The following is a 19108-nucleotide window of genomic DNA, read 5'->3' on the forward strand; positions in this document are numbered from 1 at the left end:
ACCAGCCAGAACTCGTTCAGAACTCTAAAAGAGCTATCCATGGGGCTGAACCCATGTTGGGGACAGGGTTCAGTGCGCTGGATTGCTCCTTAGAGTTCTAGCTGGTTCTGACCGAAACCCAGAATGGATTTACAGCTCCACCGAAATCGGAGCCACCAGCCTCCATTGGTCATAGGCCAAAATTATCTGGAGGGCAACAAGTTGCCCTCCTCTGCTATAACACCCTGAAGAATGACAACTCTGGCAACTTACTTTAACCAACTTTTAATAGAGCATGCCCAAAAGGTAAAATTGGAGATAAAGCAAGGGCAGTGATTTTCCAGGCCAAGCACCTGATCTGCTAAAGATCAGCTAAAGACTGCTAAAGAGACAAGAGTCGAAGGCCATGATTTTACACACCTGTAACAGATTGTTGGGCCTTGCTAAACAAAAAATTTATTGCATTATTATATGCAATAATTGTTACAAATACTTGATACTGACCTGCTTACAAATATTGGTGCTTCTTTTTCCTCTTTGATACTCTGAGCATTTCACTTGTGATGATATGGGAAGCTCATAAAATTCCAACTTCTCAGGATGGAGCTATCCTCACTGATAGATGTTAACAACATAGTGCAACTCTCTTGGTACGCCAAGAGAGACAAAAAGGAAAATCTCATATGTGGCCTAGGCTGGACACAGGAGATGATGTGTGTGGTGTTGGGTTGTGAGAGGGCACCAAAGCTTCAGAGGCAATTGTGAGACAGGAACCCAAAGTGGTGGCATGGACAGGGCCAAAAAAGCAGAGGGGCTAAATTTAATATGTTGATTCAATCAAGGCACCAAGTCTTTGGGTCTGAGGCCTCCACCTTAGCTGGACTCCTTCACTAAGGAGCAATACTCACCTTCCCGAGAAATTCTTTGTTTCAAATAGAGAAGGCAGTTCTTGGCATCTCCATACTTGTAACCTAGCCTGATCTCTGGGAGACAAGTCACAGAAAGGATTGGGGTTAGTTTGAGAGCGCCTAACTATTGTACAGTCCACTGAGTAGCTCCCAGCTATTGCACACTCTACTGAACCCAGCACACATCTTTCCCCTTGTACACCCTATTGTTTAAGCACCATGTAAAGCAGGAGTGGGGAACCTCTTTCGGCCCAAGGGACAAACTCAGTTTTGGAGAATTCAAGAATCTTGAGGGCCACATTTCAGTGGTGGGAAGGGCCAAATGCAAAAGGGGTGGGGCCAAAAACACCAGCATATTTTAGCTTAAAGCTCTTACTGCCCTGTAACTCAGCCATCAGAGAGGCATTTCAACCTTTTACAATGGGGGGGGGGGAGTGCCAAAGCTGGGAAACCACCCAATGATCAGCAGTCAGAGAAAAGGGGGTATATTTGGGATGCCAGAAGGACGGGATTTGGCCCAAATGCCTGCAGTTACCCACCCCTAATCTAAAGTTTTTAAGGGTGCAATCCTATGCATATTTAGACAGAAAAAAAGTCCTACAACTCCCATGCTGGCTGGGGAATGCTGGGAGTTGTAGGACTTTTTTCTGTCTAAACATTTATTATATTTATTTATTTTTATTTATTTATAGCATTGATAACCTGCCTTCCCCTCCCTTGCAAGGAACCCAAGATGGCTCACATTATCCTCCTCTCCATTTTATCCTCACAGCAACAACCCTGTGAGGTAGGCTGGGCTGAGAGTCAGTGACTGACCCAAAGTCACCCAGTGAGCTTCCATGGCCGAGTGGGGACTAGAATCTCCTGACTCCCAGTCCAGCGATCTCACCACTCCACCACGCTGGCTCTCTTGCATGGGATTGTGCCTTAAAGACAATTCTCAGGGCAGTGTTTCGTCCAGATGTCATGGTTGTGGAATGTTGCCTCTGTTGGATTCAGCCCTGCTTAGTTTCAGCCTTGGAAAATCAGTTTCATTCCATTCCTCCCTCTGGGCGAGGCTGGATTAAAGCATGAGTTATGTGGGCTGCACCCCTCCGCCTGCTGTCTCTGCATTCTGGGCCCATCTCCAGAGCATCACTCATGCGTTTGTTTTTGCCATGCCTTATTGTGTCTTCTCCCTTCTCCCGTTTACTTATCGTGTGAGCAAAAAGCAAGTCCAGACTTTGCAATCAGAGCACATTGCCTAGAGAGGGGCTAGGTGACATCTCCAAGCCTTTTAAATAAAGAGTCCCTTCCTATATGTGTTCAAATCTAACTTCCAAGCGCCAATCTTTGAGTGTGATACCTGGAGATGAAAAACGGAGTGCTGTACCTGGAGATGCAATACGCTACATGTGGGGCTGCCCTTCAAATTAGTTCGGAAACTGCAGCTGGTGCATAATGTGGTGGCTAGATTGCTCAGCGGAGCTTCTTACCACACAGACATAACTCCTGTGCTGAAAACTCTGCACTGGCTGCCAATTAGCTACCAAGCCATGTTCAAGGCAGTGGAGGCTGGTGGCTCCTATTTCAGTGGAGCAGTGAATGTACTCTGGGTTTCAGCCAGAACCAGTCAGAACTCTAAAGAAGCTATCCAGAGTGCCAACCCCTATCCCTAAAATTGGTTCAGCACCTTGGATAGCTCCTTTAGAGTTCTGACTGAAACCCGGAGTGGATTCACTGCTGCACTGAAATAGGAGCCACCAGCCTCCACTGGTTCAAGAGATTATTGTGGGTTTATAAGGCCCAAAACAACTTCTCCTTTATAGGGCACCCCAGCCTTTACATTCTGAGGTCGAGGTCTTGCTTGCCATTATCACGGCTGACTGACGTTCACTTGGTCGTGGTGTGGAGGAGGGCCTTCTCCATTGTGGCGTCCACCATGTGGAAAGATCTCCCCATTGAGATCAAACAAGCTCCAGTGTGGAGTGTTTCTGCTAACAACTAAAGACGTATTTGTTTGCCTGGGCATTTTCCTGACTGCTAGTATTGTCAGCTACCCTTGGTTATTTTAATGAGGCATTTTATTGTTTTATCACTGCTTTCTTGATTGGCTTTATTGTATGTTATTATGATTTTACTTTGTGAACAGCTTTGGGATTTTTTTTAAATGAAAAGCGGTATTTAAAAACTCTGAAATAAATAAATAAACTTTGATAGTTTGGGGGAGGGGAGGCATACCATGGGGGGGGGATGTTATACCCCGCCTTTCCCCCCAAAGAAGTCCAGTTGCCTCACTCACCTCCTTGCTCTCTGTAACAGCGAAAGAGCGAGGCTGACAAAGAAGATCACAGAGATGCTCAGCACGAAGTTCTGTTTCTTAAGCCGTAAGTCAACAGACATGGCACGGATAACCAGCATTAAGGCTCTTCTGTTGCTCTCCTTTCTCTAGGGATCCCAATTCTTTCTGATATATCTTGTACTGCTACTATAGAAGCTTGTTCTCTGCATTTGTGATTTCACTCCCAGGAAATATCATGTGTCTCAGAAATGAACAGCAATACCCAAGCACCATAAGCTCTGTAGGCATAAGAGAACAGTTGCGGGTTTCATCAACAAAAAATCAGCTCGGCTTTTCATTTCATTTTATTCACAATAACTGTGTTGCTATGTTCCACCATATGGCCACCCAGCTTAGAATACTGTGTTCAACAGAGGGCAGTAAGATTCCCAATAAAACCAGACAAGAAAACTTCGACTGAGAAAGCTATCCCCACATGATCATGTAGAGCTCCACCTGGTTCAGAACATTATTAGGTTACACAGCCTTTCCCGGTGCAGTGCCCTCCAGATGTTTTTGGACTACAACTCCCATCAGCCACTGCTAGCAGGTCCAGTGATTAGAGATTATGGGAGCTGTTGTCCAACATCTGGAGGGTACCAGGATGGGGATGCAGAATTTTAGTAGTAGTAGTAGTAGCAGCAGCAGCAGTAGTATTTTATTTAACCATTATATAACAAGAAACACATCAACACATGCAGGCTGTTTTATTCATCACAGATTCTACATGTACTTAAGAATAGTTGTCCCTGAACATACTAAGAACGTAAGAAGACCCATCCTGGATCAGACCAAGGGTCCATCAAGTCCAGCATTCTGTTAACACATTCTGTTCCTCCCCACAGGAAACCCACAATCTGTCAACCAGGAACCCACAAGCAGGATATGAGCGCAACAGCACCCTCCCACCCATGTTCCCAAGCAACTGGTGTACAGAGGCTCACTGCCTCTGGTACCGGAGGTAGCACATAGCCATCAAGACTAGTAGCCATGGATAGTCTTTTCCTCCAGGAATTTGTCCACCCCTCTTTTTTGTTGTTTATTCGGTCAGTTGCTTCCGACTCTTCGTGACTTCATGGACCAGCCCACGCCAGAGCTTCCTGTTGGCTGTTGCCACCCCCAGCTCCCCCAAGGTCGAATCCATCACCTCCAGAATATCATCCATCCATCTTGCCCTTGGTCGGCCCTCTTCCTTTTGCCTTCCACTTTCCCTAGCATCAGCATCTTCTCCAGGGTATCCTGTCTTCTCATTATGTGGCCAAAGTACTTCAGTTTTGCCTTTAATATCATTCCCTCAACTGAGCAGTCTGGCTTTATTTCCTGGATTATGGACTGGTTTGATCTTCTTGCAGTCCAAGGCACTCTCAGAATTTTCCTCCAGCACCACAGTTCAAAAGCATCTATCTTCCTTCGCTCAGCCTTCCTTATGGTCCAGCTCTCACAGCCATAGGTTACTACGGGGAATACCATTGCTTGAACTATGCGGACCTTTGTTGTCAGTGTGATGTCTCTGCTCTTCACTATTTTATCAAGATTTGTCATTGCTGTCCTCCCAAGAAGTAAACGTCTTCTGATTTCTTGGCTGCAGTCAGCATCTGCAGTAATCTTTGCGCCTAGAAAGACAAAGTCTGTCACTGCCTCCACGTTTCCCCCCTCTATTTGCCAGTTATCAATCAAGCTGGTTGCCATCATCTTGGTTTTTTGGGGGCTTAACTGCAACCCAGCTTTTGCACTTTCTTCTTTCACCTTCATCATGAGGTTCCTCAGCTCCTCCTCGCTTTCAGCCATCCAAGTGGTATCATCTGCATATCTGAGATTCTTACTGTTTTTTCCAGCGATTTTAACTCCAGCCTTGGCTTCATCAAGCCCAGCACGTCGCATGATGTGTTCTGTGTACAGGTTGAATAGGTAGGGTGGGAGTATACAGTGTGGCCATCACTACATCCTGTGGTAGCGAATTCCATACTTTAACTTTGTGCTGTGTGAAGCAGTCCATCCTTTTGTCTGTCCTGAATCTCCCACCAATCAGCTCCATAGGATGACCCCAGATTCTAGTATTTTGAGAGAGGGAGGAAACGGGGGGAGGGGGAACCAAAGGCACGCCTCACCCGGGGCGCTATTTATCCTAGCGCTGGCCCTGATAATCACTTTTCAGTTATTAGCCTTGCTCGTTATTACACCCTTCCAAAAATAGGACTGCGCACTTGATGGATGCTGGTCTTAATGCTGGACCCTGCATTAATGTATGTAATGAAGGGGGACCATGTTTCAAAGAACAGGTCCTGCTTGATTATCCCTCTTATCAATTGGTTATGTTGTGTTACTTTTTCAGCAAACGCCACCTCGCAGATTTTCAGAAGCCATCCTGTGTCCTGTTTTCGCTTTCCGGATGAGAGAATTACAGAAACAGTTCAACAAATACCACAAAGAATTAAATCATAGACCTCTGTGGTGCCGGCACAAGATTTCGGAACAGGACTGTGCCTACAACACAGCAGGCAGGATTTATGCTGCTCCTAGGTTATATATGTTTTAGCTTTTGGGCAGAGCCATCCAAGAGTCCTGTTATGCCTGGACTGGAGATACGCCGCCACTGTGCATCATCACCCTAGGCCAGTGGTACCCAACCTTTTTGGTGCCAGGGACCAGTCCAATTTTTCCACGGACTGGGGGAGTGTTCCGCTGGCGCACTTCCGGCCGCTGGGACGCAAATGACGTGTCCCCTCAGAGCTGCAATGGTACCTGGAAGCATGTCAGTCTCAGAAACCAGAAAGGGAGAAAATACATTATGCAAAGTAGGAACTAGCTAAGTTTCAAACTGATCCCTCTCACTTCACAGCCCTTTTTTTCTCTCCCCTTCAAGAGAGGTTCATTTGCTGGGGGGGGGGGGGCAAAACAAATCAGAGCTCAGCAGAATGGCAAGCCATTTTACTCCTAAACATCTCAGCTGTATTTGTATGGGGCAAATCCCAATCTGTCCTGTGTTTTCCTTGCTGCAATGGCGAAAGAGCCCATTGCAGTGGCCAACAGCTTCTTCCAGTGGCAACGAAAAACATGCAAGCAACAATGACAAAAAGCACTTTTGAAAAAGTTGAGAATCCTTCCTTGTATCAGAGAGAGAGAGAGAGAGAGAGAGAACACGGGGAAAGGAAGGCTTGGATTGGGGAGGTGATGTTTTAACCATTCCATTTAAAAGATAAAATAGGAAAACTGAGACAGCTGAGGCAGAGCCTGGGGAAAAGCAGGGTGGAAAGTGGGAACAGCACGAGAAATCTTGAACCGGACGTGTTACTTTGGGGTTGGTTGGTGAGACAGATCCCCCAAGGAGAGGCTGTTCAGAGAAGCAGACAGCAGTCATAAGATTCATGAACACCATATGCATAGTAACTAAGTGTCCAGGGTTGCGTGGAGGCTCTGGAGAAGGAGAGTGAGGGTTCAGTTCACTAGGATGTGCTCCGAGTCGCATTGTGGCAGCTTGTTCTTTTGGTCTGTGGCGTCAGTTTTTCCCTCTCTGCTTTGGGTCACGAATCCCCACTGCCCCTTACACAGGCACTTGAATCCAACCTAGCCCCACACTATTCACCCACGCTCTGATGGGACGTCTTGGCCCCATTTTGAGCGTTTCTCTATAGAGAGCGAGGCGGGGGTGGGGATGGCAAAGAGCCCAGTAAAATGGAGAAAAACTGCATAAAACGTGCATAAAACTGAACCGGTTTGTTTACAAATAGGTTACTTAGGATTCAGGCATGGGAAGAGAAGAGAAATTAAAGAAAACACAAAGAGAAATGTTGATTACAAATGAATAAATGTTCTCTTGCTTTCTCTCCAGCCAGGTTGAGTAGGTTTGTGCATGTCTTTTCCCCCGTGGTTGTGGAGGTGCAAACCCCATGGAGTGGGGAGGTGTAAGGGTAGACTCTCTTATGGGGATAGGGGGCCGCCTCCAAACTCAGAGGGGACCGCCTATCCAATGCAGGGCCCACCTCCAAACTCGGAGGGGACCGCCTATCCAATGCAGGGCAGGCAGAGCATGAAGGGGATCTTCACAGTGCTTCGGAGCAGGGGGAGACGGCCAGACAACACATAGGCAGTGTCGTACCAGCCCTTCCAAGGTCCCCGGCCCTCCCTGCCTCCAGGAACGCCCCCTTTCCACCTGCTCTGTGCTGCTGTTACAAGCACAGAGCCCAGGATGATCTCTGGGAACTAACTTCAGAGCATGGGTTCCGACATCAGTTCCTGAAAACTGAATAATACTATGGCCATCCAGCCGCTGTCTAACGGCCATAGGATTGCGTCCTAAGACTCACTTGTTCTCCTCCCCCTGCCCCCCAAAAGCAAGCTCCAAATAATATATTCCAAGAATCTTGTCCGATGGTGGGGAGACAGGTTGCTCAGGCTGTTGCCCTTTCGGCTCCTGCAAAGAGACTGGGCTCAGGACCTGGACAACTGGCTTGGTGCAGGATTATTCAGTTATCTCTTTTCACTTGTGGCCCTCAAGATGTTGATGAACTACATCCTCCCTCACCGTTGGCCAGGCTGGCTCGGGGTGATGGAAACCAGGAGTCCAACGACATCTGGAGGACCAGAGGTTGCCTGGTCCTGATGGATACCATCAGATACACGCAGCTATGCCTGACGTGAAAGGTCTTGATGGCTAGCAATGCAGAGGCAGGTCCAGGCACCGGGCAGAAAGCCCAGAGGTGAGATTAGGAGGGGGGGGGCAAGAAGGATTGACACAGGTGTGCCTGGGCAGGGGGCCTTTAAAATATTTGTACCGTTTGCATTTGCTGAGAAAGGTTAGGTGTACCGCCTTGGAGGAAACACAAGATATAAATTTAACAAAGGAGGACATTTGTCGAATCCTCTTAAAGCCGTATAAGATTGTGATCATGCTGTGGCAGCAAAATCCATAAATCAAGCAGTCATTCTGTGAAGAAGTACTTCCTCTTTTTTCTTGTCCTCAGTCTACTGCCAGTCAATTTCGTTGACTGATATCCTCGAGTTCCACCATGATGAGAGACGGAGGAAAACGTCTCCCTGTCTCCTTTCTCCGCACAATGGCGTAATGTTATAAGTCTCTTATCATGCCTCCCCAAGGCCTCATGGTCATATAAACTAAAGAGGTGGCAACGGTTTAGCCTTCCCTCGCTGGGAAGGTGCGCCAAAGCCCCTGATCATCTTCGTTGTGCTCTTCTGCACCTTTTCCAGGTATAAGAATGTCAGAAAAGCATGATGAGCAGTGGGATGCAGACCTGTCCCTCCAGGGAGTCTGTCATCTGAACGCACCACCTGAGACCACTTAGCCATCGTGATCATAACAATAAGGCAGTCTCCCCCAAGCGGGCGCCTGCCAGATGTGCTGGACTACAACTCTCATCCCGCCCAGCCATGGCAGGGATAGTGGGAGTTGTAGTCCCCATCTGGAGGGCACCCGGTTGGGGGAGGCTGTGCTAAGGGGTCTTCCCAGCATTTTCTTTAGTCGATGCTACATAAACACTGAGCGGCACTCGTGGCCTGACCTCTTAGGCTTCCTTCTGAACCCCTTGCTCTCTCTTGTGCACAGGTGCCTGAAGTGGACAGTTTGAAATATGCCCTGAAGAACTATTGCAGCGCATTGGGCTCTGTGTGGAAGGAACACGAGGCCGACTTTGAGATGCGCTGGGTCTAGCTCTGCTTTGCACGAGGCTGAAGGACGGGTTCTCAGACCTGGACCTGGAAGGCCGTTGCTTGCCTTGCACCTGACTGTCCCTAGCGTTTGAGTATTAAAACGTTTTTATGCTGTAATCTGTGACCTGAGTCTCCTGGAGCTTTTTCTTCTGTTGCCGTGGGGCAGCTTTGGCTGCTTTTAGTCCACCTAAGGTAATATTGGCAGGGTTGGTTGGTGCATTACACCCACAGGGATAACTTGGCTTCTGTTGTCTATTCTCTGGTCACCTCCGAGTTAGATTACTGCAATGTGCTCTACGTGGGATTGCCTTTGAAGGTGGTTCAGAAGGTGCAGCTTGTGCAGCCAGACTGATAACCGGGATGAGAAGGTCCAAACATAGAAGAGCAACTCTGGCCCGCTTGCACTGGCTGCCGTTATGTTTCCGAGCCCGGTTGAAGGTGCTGGTTTTAATCTATAAAGTCTTACATGGCATAGATACTTGTCTCTGTGGGTGCGGTCTGTTTATATGTTTTAATGTAAATGGTTTTACACTTTGTAATAATCTATTTTAATGGTTGTTAATCTTTGTAAACCGCCCAGAGAGCTTTGGCTATAGGGTGGTATAGAAATGTAATTGAGAATAATACACTCAGACCTAAAGCCTCTCAGTTGAAGACCAGTGGTGTGTTACCTGGAGCCTGTCACAGGACCAGCTATGCCCTGATCCACATGTGGAAGGGAGACCAGCCTGAATAGAATGTCCCACTCCTGTTTGTAGTTCCCTTCCTGGTACTTTTCTGCTGCCACCAGATGGAGATCTTTATTTTTCCTGGCTGCCTCCACTAAACAGCCTTACAAATCTTCTGGGTCTCTTGTAAATAGCTTTAGGTTGTGTGGGCTTTGGCTTTCAGTCATGGAGTGAGTAACCCAACAAGAGAGACCATAATGTTTAAACAAAAGTTTAAAAGTTGACTGAAGAAGTTTAATTATTAGGGAAAAGACGTTAACATCTGAATGGTTACAGCATGCACACACAAACAAAACTATGAACAGAGAAGGTAAGAATATAACGAGGGTAAACACACTTAGCTATTTCTAATTAGACTGTGCCCCTATTTTCCAAGTTCTTCCCAGCAATATCTTACTGTCAGAGTTTTCAGGTTTTCCAAGCATTCAGCTTCTCCCCAGCAAGCAGCTGTCTGATTGTCTTTCTCTTTCTGATTCTTCTTTCCTTCCATCCTTCTATTTCAGCCTACCTCTACCTTCTAAGAACTCTTCTTTTTTTTTCTTTTTTTTTTTTACTCAAAAAGTGAGCTGATGCTCTTGTAACTCTTGACCAATCAGGGAAGCTCTTCCTGGCCTCCATTTTCCTTCTGCTGAGCTCTTGCAAACATTCTGCATTTTGCAGAAATGAAAACTGGTTTTGCCTCAGAGCAGACGTCTTGACTGCAAAGGGCTGAGCAATTCTCTTTAGATGAACCTCTTGTGCTTACCGGCAACTGTCTGAGCATTTGACTTACTGATTTTACACTGACTAGTATACACAGGAGAAAAAAAACCCCACCTTTAACCATCAAACTATATATAAAATTATAAACACAGTTCTATTCCTTTGCAGAGCCAAACGAGGCATGATACTACGCGCGTCTTTAGCAACCATGTCAGAGTTTAAAAATAATAACTAATAATTGAGAATAATTATTATTAATAATAGCAGTTGTGGGGTGACCTTATTAGGGCTGCAGTACATTCACCCATTCCTGCACCATCCTGTTGCTCACAAAGATCGCCCCTCCCCATGCCTGCTCTGAGAAGGAAAGCTCCCATTGGTTCCTCCAGGGCTAATTGCAGCCACCACAGACTTGGTGGGATGTCTCTCATGACTGGAATACAGCAATTGAAGGATATATCTTGTTCAAAAAGAACAGGAGGAACAGAAAGGGAGGTGGGGTTGCACTATATGTTAAAAATACATATCTCTGCACAGAAATACAGGAGGATGAGCTTGGTAGCCCCATCGAGGGCATCTGGGTTAAAATAAATGCAGGAAAGAATAAAAGGAACATGGTGGTCAGAGTCTACTACGAGCCACCCAATCAAGGAGAAGACAAGGATGAAACTTTTGAAAAGCAAATAGCGAATGTTTTAAGGAAGCATGATGTAGTAGTAACGGGGGACTTATTTTATTTATTTATTTCATTTCTATACCGCCCAATAGCCGAAGCTCTCTGGGCGGTTCACAAAAATTAAAACCAAACAACACACAATAAAACAATTTAAAATATATAGAACATTAAAATCACAATATAACAATACAACCACAATAAAACCTAGCAGCAGTACAGGAGTTTAAAATACAGATTTAAAATAGCAAAGATAAAAATTTAGAAAGCTGAAATGCCTGGGAAAATAAAAAGGTCTTCAGCTGGTGCCGAAAGGAGTACAATGTAGGCGCCAGGCGAACCTCACTAGGGAGCTCATTCCAGAGCCGGGGTGCCACAACAGAAAAGCCCTCCTCCTAGTAGCCACCCGCCTCACTTCCTTTGGCAGGGGCTCACGGAGAAGGGCCACAGATGATGATCTTAAGGTCCGGGCAGGCACATATGGGAGGAGGCAATCCTTCAGGTAACCTGGCCCCAAGCTGATAAGGGCTTTGAATGTTAACACCAGCACTTTGAATCGGGCCTGGAAATGGACTGGCAGCCAGTGCAGCTGGAAAAGTACTGGCGTAATATGAGCTCACAGGCCAGTCCCTGTTAACAATCTTGCTGCCCTATTTTGGACCAGCTGAAGTTTCCGGACCGTTTTCAAAGGCAGCCCCACGTATAACGCATTGCAGTAATCCAGACGAGAAGTTATCAGAGCATGGATAACTGTAGCTAGGCTATCTCTGTCCAGATAAGGGCGTAGTTGCTATACCAGCCTAAGCTGATAAAAAGTGCTCCGTGCCACTGAGTTCACCTGTGCCTCAAGTGACAGTTCTGGATCCAAGAGCACCGCCAAACTACGAACCTGATCCTTTAGGGGGAGTGCAACCCCCTCCAGAACAGGTTGAATATTACCTAGCCAGGCAGACGAACCACCCACTAACAGTACCTCCGTCTTGTCTGGATTGAGTTTCAGTTTATTAGCCCTCATCCAGTCCATTACCGTGCCCAGGCACTGGTTCAGAACAGCCACTGCCTCACCTGGGTTTGATGAGAAAGAGAGGTAGAGCTGGGTGTCATCCGCATATTGATGGCACCTCAGCCCACACCTCCGGATAACCTCCCCCAGCGGTTTCATGTAGATGTTAAACAGCATGGGGGATAAAATAGAGCCCTGTGGAACCCCATGGCACAATTGCCATGGCACAGAGCAATAATCTCCCAGCACCACCTTCTGGAATCGGCCATCCAAGTAGGAGCGGAACCACTGTAGTGTAGTGCCTCCAACTCCCAACCCAGACATCCTATGCAGAAGGATACCATGGTCGATGGTATCGAAAGCCGCTGAGAGGTCCAGGAGAATCAACAGGGTCGCACTCCCCCTGTCCCTCTCCCAGCAGAGGTCATCCCACAGGGCGACCAAGGCAGTTTCCGTTCCAAAACCAGGCCTGAAGCCCGATTGAAATGGATCTAGATAATCCGTTTCATTCAAGAGTGCCTGGAGCTGTCCTACGACTTCAATTTCCCCGATATTTGTTGGGAGACAAATTCTGCAAAACATGGCCCCTCCAGGAAATTACTGACTTGTGTGGCGAATAACTTCCTCCTACAGAAAGTAGAGGAAGGAACTACAGGATCGGCTATCCTTGACTTGATCCGTACCAACAGAGATGACTTAGTGGATAAAGTAGCAGTTACAGGAACTCTGAGGGAAAGCGACCATGTTGTACTTGAGTTCTTGGTTCTAAGGGAAGCAAAAGCTGAGTGTAGTCAAACATGTACCCTGGATTTTAGGAAAGCTGATTTTAATAAACTCAGAACAATGATCAGTAAGGTCCCATGGCAAGCGACGCTAACGAGAAAAGGAGTCCAAGATGGGTGGGACTTTTTTAAAAAGGAAATTCTCAAGGCACAATCACAAACAATTCCAACAAGAAGAGGTGGAAGACAACAGAAGAAGCCAATGTGGCTTCACAAAAAGCTTAGGGATGACCTGAAAACAAAAAAGGACACATATAGGAAGTGGAAAGAAGGCCAAGTAACAAAGGAAGAGTACAGGCAGATAGCACAGAATTGCAGGGATGGCGTCAGGAAGGCTAAAGCTGAGAATGAGCTGAGGTTAGCGAGGGATGCTAAAAACAACAAAAAGGCTTTCTTCAGCTACGTGCATAGTAAAAGGCAGAGGAAAGAAATGGTGGTTCAGCTATTAAATAAGGATGGCAAAACGATAACAGATGACAAAGAAAAGGCAGAGGTGCTCAATTCCTACTTTGGCTCAGTCTTCTCCCAAAAGCGGGTCTATGACCCCTCTAGCAAAAGGCGAAGTACAGGCTGAAGGGGCAGGATTGCAGCTTGAGATCGATAGGCATATGGTCAAGGAACACCTAATGACTTTGAATGAGTTCAGATCTCCAGGGCCAGATGAACTGCATCCTAGAGTAATAAAGGAACTGGCAGAAGAACTCTCAGAACCGCTGTCTATTCTCTTTGAGAAATCATGGAGGACGGGGGAAGTGCCAGATGACTGGAGGAGGGCTAACGTTGTCCCTATCTTCAAAAAGGGTAAAAAGGAGGAACCTGGGAACTACAGACCGGTCAGTCTGACATCGATCCCTGGGAAAATTCTGGAGGAGATGATAAAGGAATCCATCTGGAAGCACCTTGACAACAATGCCGTGATTACTCAAAGCCAACATGGATTTGTCAAAAACAAGTCCTGCCAGACAAATCTGATCTCATTTTTTGATCAAGTAACCTCCCTTGTAGACCATGGGAATGCTGTCGACATCATATACCTCGACTTCAGCAAAGCTTTCGACAAAGTGCCCCATGATATCCTGATGAGCAAACTAGCTCAAAGTGGGCTAGATGAAACAACGATCCGGTGGATCCACAGTTGGCTACAGAATCGGATCAAAGAGTGCTTATCAATGGGATCTTCTCAAACTGGGGAGAGGTAACGAGTGGGGCACCGCAGGGCTCAGTCCTGGGCCCAGTGCTCTTCAACATTTTTATTAATGACTTGGAGGAGGAGGTGCAGGGAACGCTGATCAAATTTGCAGATGACACAAAATTGGGCGGGATAGCTAATACTTTGGAAGACAGAAACAAAATTCAAAGTGATCTGGATAGACTGGAGCGCTGGGCAGAAAACAACAGAATGACATTTAATAGGAATCAATGCCAAGTTCTGCACCTAGGAAAAAGAAACCAAATGCACACTTACAAGATGGGGGATACGTGGCTCAACCACACTACAAGTGAGAAGGATCTTGGAATTGTTGTCGATCACAAGCTGAATATGAGCCAACAATGTGATGTGGCTGCAAAAAAGGCAAATGCTATTTTGGGCTGCATTAATAGAAGCATAGCTTCCAAATCCCGGGAAGTACTCGTTCCCCTCTACTCAGCACTGGCTAGGCCTCATCTGGAGTACTGTGTCCAGTTCTGGGCACCACACTTTAAGAAGGATGCAGACAAACTGGAGAGGGTTCAGAGGAGGGCAACAAAGATGATCAGGAGACTGGAAACAAAGCCCTATGAGGACAGACTGAAAGAACTGGGCATGTTTAGCCTTGAGAAGAGAAGAGGGGAGATATGATAGTGCTCTTCAAGGCCTTGAAAGGTTGTCACAGAGAGGAAGGCCAGGATCACTTCTTGATCATCCCAGAGTGCAGGACACGGAATAATGGACTCAAGTTACAGGAAGCCAGATTCCGGCTGAACATCAGGAAAAACTTCCTTACTGTAAGAGCAATACGACAATGGAACCAATTACCTGGGATGGTGGTGGGCTCTCCCACACTGGAGGCCTTCAAGACGAGGCTGGACAGCCATTTGTCAGGGATGCTCTGACTTGGATTCCTGCAATGAGCAGGGGGTTGGACTCGATGGCCTTGTAGGCCCCTTCCAACCCTACTATTCTATGATTCTTTGATTCTAGGGGGCGGATTTTCATTGGTACCATGGTGGGGGTGGGAGGGGTGACACCTCCCCCCCACACACTTCGATCTCAGCCATAATTGGGCTGCCCCTCACCAGCTGTTAATTAAAAAGAAGGAGGGGTTGCTAAAGACATGTTTAGCATCTTGTCCATTTTGGCCCCAAGGGACAAGAAAGCCACTGGTCTGCAACTGGCAGCCTTTGGGCCTGGATGTAACTCCCCAGTGCTCTGCCACTGAGCAGTGATCCTTCCCATTTGTTGTGCTTCCACCAGAGAGTTTTCAAATCTGCGCAGCCTTTCCTGGCTGCCATGTGCCTTCCCCCCTTACTCTTGGTATACTCTGAGCTAGTGCATGTGAAATCACCAATCCAGCATGATGAAGCCTTGGCAAGAGGGAGGCGCGATTTTTTGTTCTTTCTGTTTTTTCTTCTTTAAAGAAAGGAGATCCATATACCCTGTCACTGGATCAAATGATCGCCAAGGCAGCTTACAGCACATTATAATGATGCAAAACAAAACCCAGTCATGCTTATTGCTCTGGCTGGAGCAGAGAGGCGTTCTTTTCCTTGTTTCTGCAGTCCCAGGGCAACTGGGAGTAGGATTAGAATTTGCTCTAACTCGGAGGCAAACTCCCTGTATGCTGCCCTTTCTCCTGCCCTTTCTTTCTCTTTCTCCTTTCCAAGAGTGAGCATCAGGGAATTTCTCCATACCATGCATACTTTTGTACATCTCCCTTCACTTGTCTTTTTTCTAAGCTAAACAATCCCAGACGTAACCTTCCCTCACAGGAGAGTGGCTCCAACTCCTTGCTCATTTTGGTTTCCCTTTTCTGCACCAATGTTGCTAGCTTTAATGAAAACCTAAGCTAAGGGCACAATCTTATGCATGTTTAGACAGAAAAAAGCCCCACAACTCCCAGCATTTCCCAGACAGCCATAGCAGTTGTAGGAGTTTTTTCTGCCTAAACATGCGTAGGATTGCGCATTAAATTATTTGAAAGGGCCATGATTGTAAAACTACCCCCTTTGTTTGTTTGTTTGTTTGCTAACTATGGTGGCATACAGCGTGTCCTGAGTCCACATTAGCCAAGGGTGAAGGGACTCGCCCCTCAGCCCTCAAAAAATTCAAACCTCCAGCTAATTCCAGTTCCCAGAGAAAACACTGGATGGAATGCAACTTGTGCGCAGGGGATGGGAGAAGCAGCAGACCCAGCTTGGTGAGCTTGTCACCATCTAGCTCCCCGTGGTGCCCTCCCCCTCCAACCGCCACCAGAAGGGTGGAAGGACGTCTGAGGAATCATCTTGCCCTTAAAGGATGGGAGAAGAGATTGGGCTTGAACTCAGCAGAAGAAAAACTGCAGAAGAGAAGAACGAAAAGAGGAACATGCTGGTTCAGGACAATACATGTGGTGCAGACCTGAGCTGAACTGATATATTCCCCTCCATCTGGGCAACTGAATCAATGTGCTTAGGGGGAGGGCTGTAGCTCAGTGGTAGAGCAGCTCCCTTGCATGCAGATGGTCTCAGATTTGATCCTGGCATCTCTAGGCAGGGATGGCGGAATTCTTGCCAGAAACCCTGGAGAGCTGCCGCCAGTCAGTGTCGACAATGCTGAGCTAGATGGACCCATGGTCTGACTCAGTATAAGGCAGCTTCCTATGTTCCTATCATGCTTCTACCGTTCCTTGTGTCTCCTGCCTTCTTCCTGTTGTTGTTGTATTTATATACAGCCTTTTTTCCTCTTGCAAAGAATGCAAGGAGGATTACATAGTCCTCCTCCCCATTTATCCTCACAACAAGCCTGCGAGGTAGGCTAGGCTGAGAGTCAGTGACTGGCTCAGTCACCCAGTGAGCTTCATGGCTGAGTGGGGATTAGGACCTGGATCTCCCAAGCCCAAGTCCAGCACTCTAACCACTACATGACACTGCTCACCGCCTAGGGCAGGGGTCCCCAACCCCCAGGCCGCGGACCAGTACCGGTCCGTGGCCTGTCAGCAACCGGGTCACAGGGGTGTGCGAAACCCCCTCACCTTGGGTCTGTGGGGGGTCTGCGGGGGGGGGGAAGCGATCACCCCTGCGGCCCCGTTGCTGACAGGCCACGGACCGGTACCAGTCCGCGGCCCGAGGGTTGGGGACCCCTGCCCTAGGTGGTGAGCAGAAAACACACACAGCCAGAATTTTTTTTTAAATGGTGCAAAAAGGACAGACGTGCCCCCAGCGCCCCTCAAACCATTGCTCCAGCCTGCCAACCAGAGGCTGTGCCCAACACGCCAACCTCACACAGAGGTAATCAGTGAACTCACAACGACAGGGACACACAGCCAGCGTCACAGCACTGCTGCAGCGTGCAAGAGGGCACCACAATACCACCAATCCGTTAACCCAAACGGCTGAGCCAACGAGCACTCTGCTGCAGCCAGTCCTCCTGAAGCATCCACCTGGGCAGGTGTTCAAGTCCCTTTCTGCTCCTTGCCACCACGCTTTTGTGAGCACAACACACGCGCAACAGGGAGGAAGCGGAAGGCATACCACACAGGTCTTGGACAGGAAGCTGAGCGAGCGCACACAGAGCTCCCGTGAGACCAGAGCTTCTGATCCATCTGCATCCGGTACCCACAAGGCAAGGCAGTTGCAGCACCAGACGTGCACAAGAAAGACTGGAGGAGCCTTATCAGCCTCCCCCTCCCATCTACCCCTCCCCAGCTCTGTTCATCACACACAAAGAACGACAACCTGGCTTTTATGCCAGCATGGTGTAGTGGTGAGAGTGCTGGACTGGGAGGCAGGAGATCGGGGTTCTAGTCCCCTCTCGGCCACGGAAGCTCACTGGGTGACTTTGGGCCAATCGCAGACTCTCAGCCCAACCTACCTCACAGGGTTGTTGTTGTGAGGCTAAAATGGAGAGGGGAAGGATTATGTACACCACCTTGGGTTCCTCAAAGAGGATTAAAGGCGAGATGTGCGCCATTAAAGGCCCAAATGCCTGGCCCGGGGATGGGCGCGTCTCCTCCACTTGGTGACCTTCCTGACCTGCTCCCTGTGCCACTGGCAGGTGTAGACGGGCAGGAGGCTCAGGGGAAAGAGCTGTGGGGGCACTCAGGCTCCAGCCTTGCATCAGGAGGCTGGGCCAGCTCAGCACCCAATGCCTTGGCCAGCCCATCCTCTTTTGAGCTCGAGTCCGGGGCTGTGACACCAAGGTTCAAGACCCACACATGGAGGGAACAGACACTTTGGACAAGCAGCCAAGGGAAAAGGCCAGGAGGACATGCTACTAGACAGTCTTTGTGTGTACTGCTTCGAGTGCTGGACTGGGACTCGGGAGATCCGGGTTCTAGACCCCACTCGGCCATGGAGCTCACTGGGTGATTCTGGGCCAGTCACTGACTCTCAGCCTAACCTACCTCATAGGGGTGTTGTGAGGATAAAATGGAGAGGAGGAGGACAACCATGGAAGTGGCCTTCGGTTCCTTGCAAGAGGAAAAAAGGCAAGATATAAATGTAGTAATTATAAATACCAAGGCAGCCATGGAGCCAAACTACACCTTATGTGAAGTGCGTGGCACAGAAGTGCAGAGCCCCAGTGCAGTGCCTTCGTGCCCTGCTCGTGGGCTTCCCAGAGGTTGCTGGCTGGACGCTGAAACATCATGCCAGACAAGACAGAGCTTTGGTCTGACCCAGAAGAATTCTTCTTTAAGACTTATAAATGGTTAAGATCAGAGGAGCAGAACCTTGGGCCCATGGGCCAAATTCGGCCTCCCTGTTGTCCCAATCTGGCCCTTCGGGGTTCCCGAGACGGCCGTGCCCCTTTCCCCTGGCTGCACCTGCTTTTCCGTGACTGCCAATCATTCTCGGCTTTTGTGTGGTTTCCCCCCATTCTAAAAGGCTGAAATGCCTCCCTAAGGCTTAGTTAATGGCGCTAAGAGCTTTAAGCTAAAAAAAAAATGCTGGTATTTGGGGGATTTTGGTCCACCCCTTTTGCCTTCAGCTCCACCCATCACTGGAATGTGGCCCCTGAGAGCTTCTCTGAAATGGAATTTGGCTTTTTGTCCAAAAAAAGGACAAAACGTTACCCTGCAAAGTGGGTAACTGGGGTTTGATCTTTTCCTTTACTCTAGTTTAAGCATGCATGGCCCCGACCTGGATCAGGATCACTGCGCACCAGGTGAGG

At 48.0% G+C, this 19108-nt stretch overlaps 1 protein-coding gene across 1 annotated transcript in view; it reads right to left on the reverse strand.

Annotated features, from left to right (window-relative positions):
• LOC146342681 (alpha-N-acetylneuraminide alpha-2,8-sialyltransferase-like) overlaps positions 1–19108 on the reverse strand; it is a 33765-nt gene that overhangs the window by 13798 nt on the left and 859 nt on the right. Inside the window, exons 2-3 of the mRNA XM_084806222.1 lie at positions 3169–3446; positions 888–962 (exon numbers count right to left, since the gene is read on the reverse strand). Of these exons, the coding sequence (XP_084662348.1) occupies positions 888–962; positions 3169–3287 (194 nt within the window). The 5' untranslated portion in view covers positions 3288–3446. The remainder of the gene's footprint in view (positions 1–887; positions 963–3168; positions 3447–19108) is intronic.

This window comes from Heloderma suspectum, chromosome 6 (assembly GCF_057233095.1).
Source record: "Heloderma suspectum isolate Gila_16-S chromosome 6, 16-S_ref, whole genome shotgun sequence".
NCBI classification, from domain to species: domain Eukaryota; kingdom Metazoa; phylum Chordata; class Lepidosauria; order Squamata; family Helodermatidae; genus Heloderma; species Heloderma suspectum.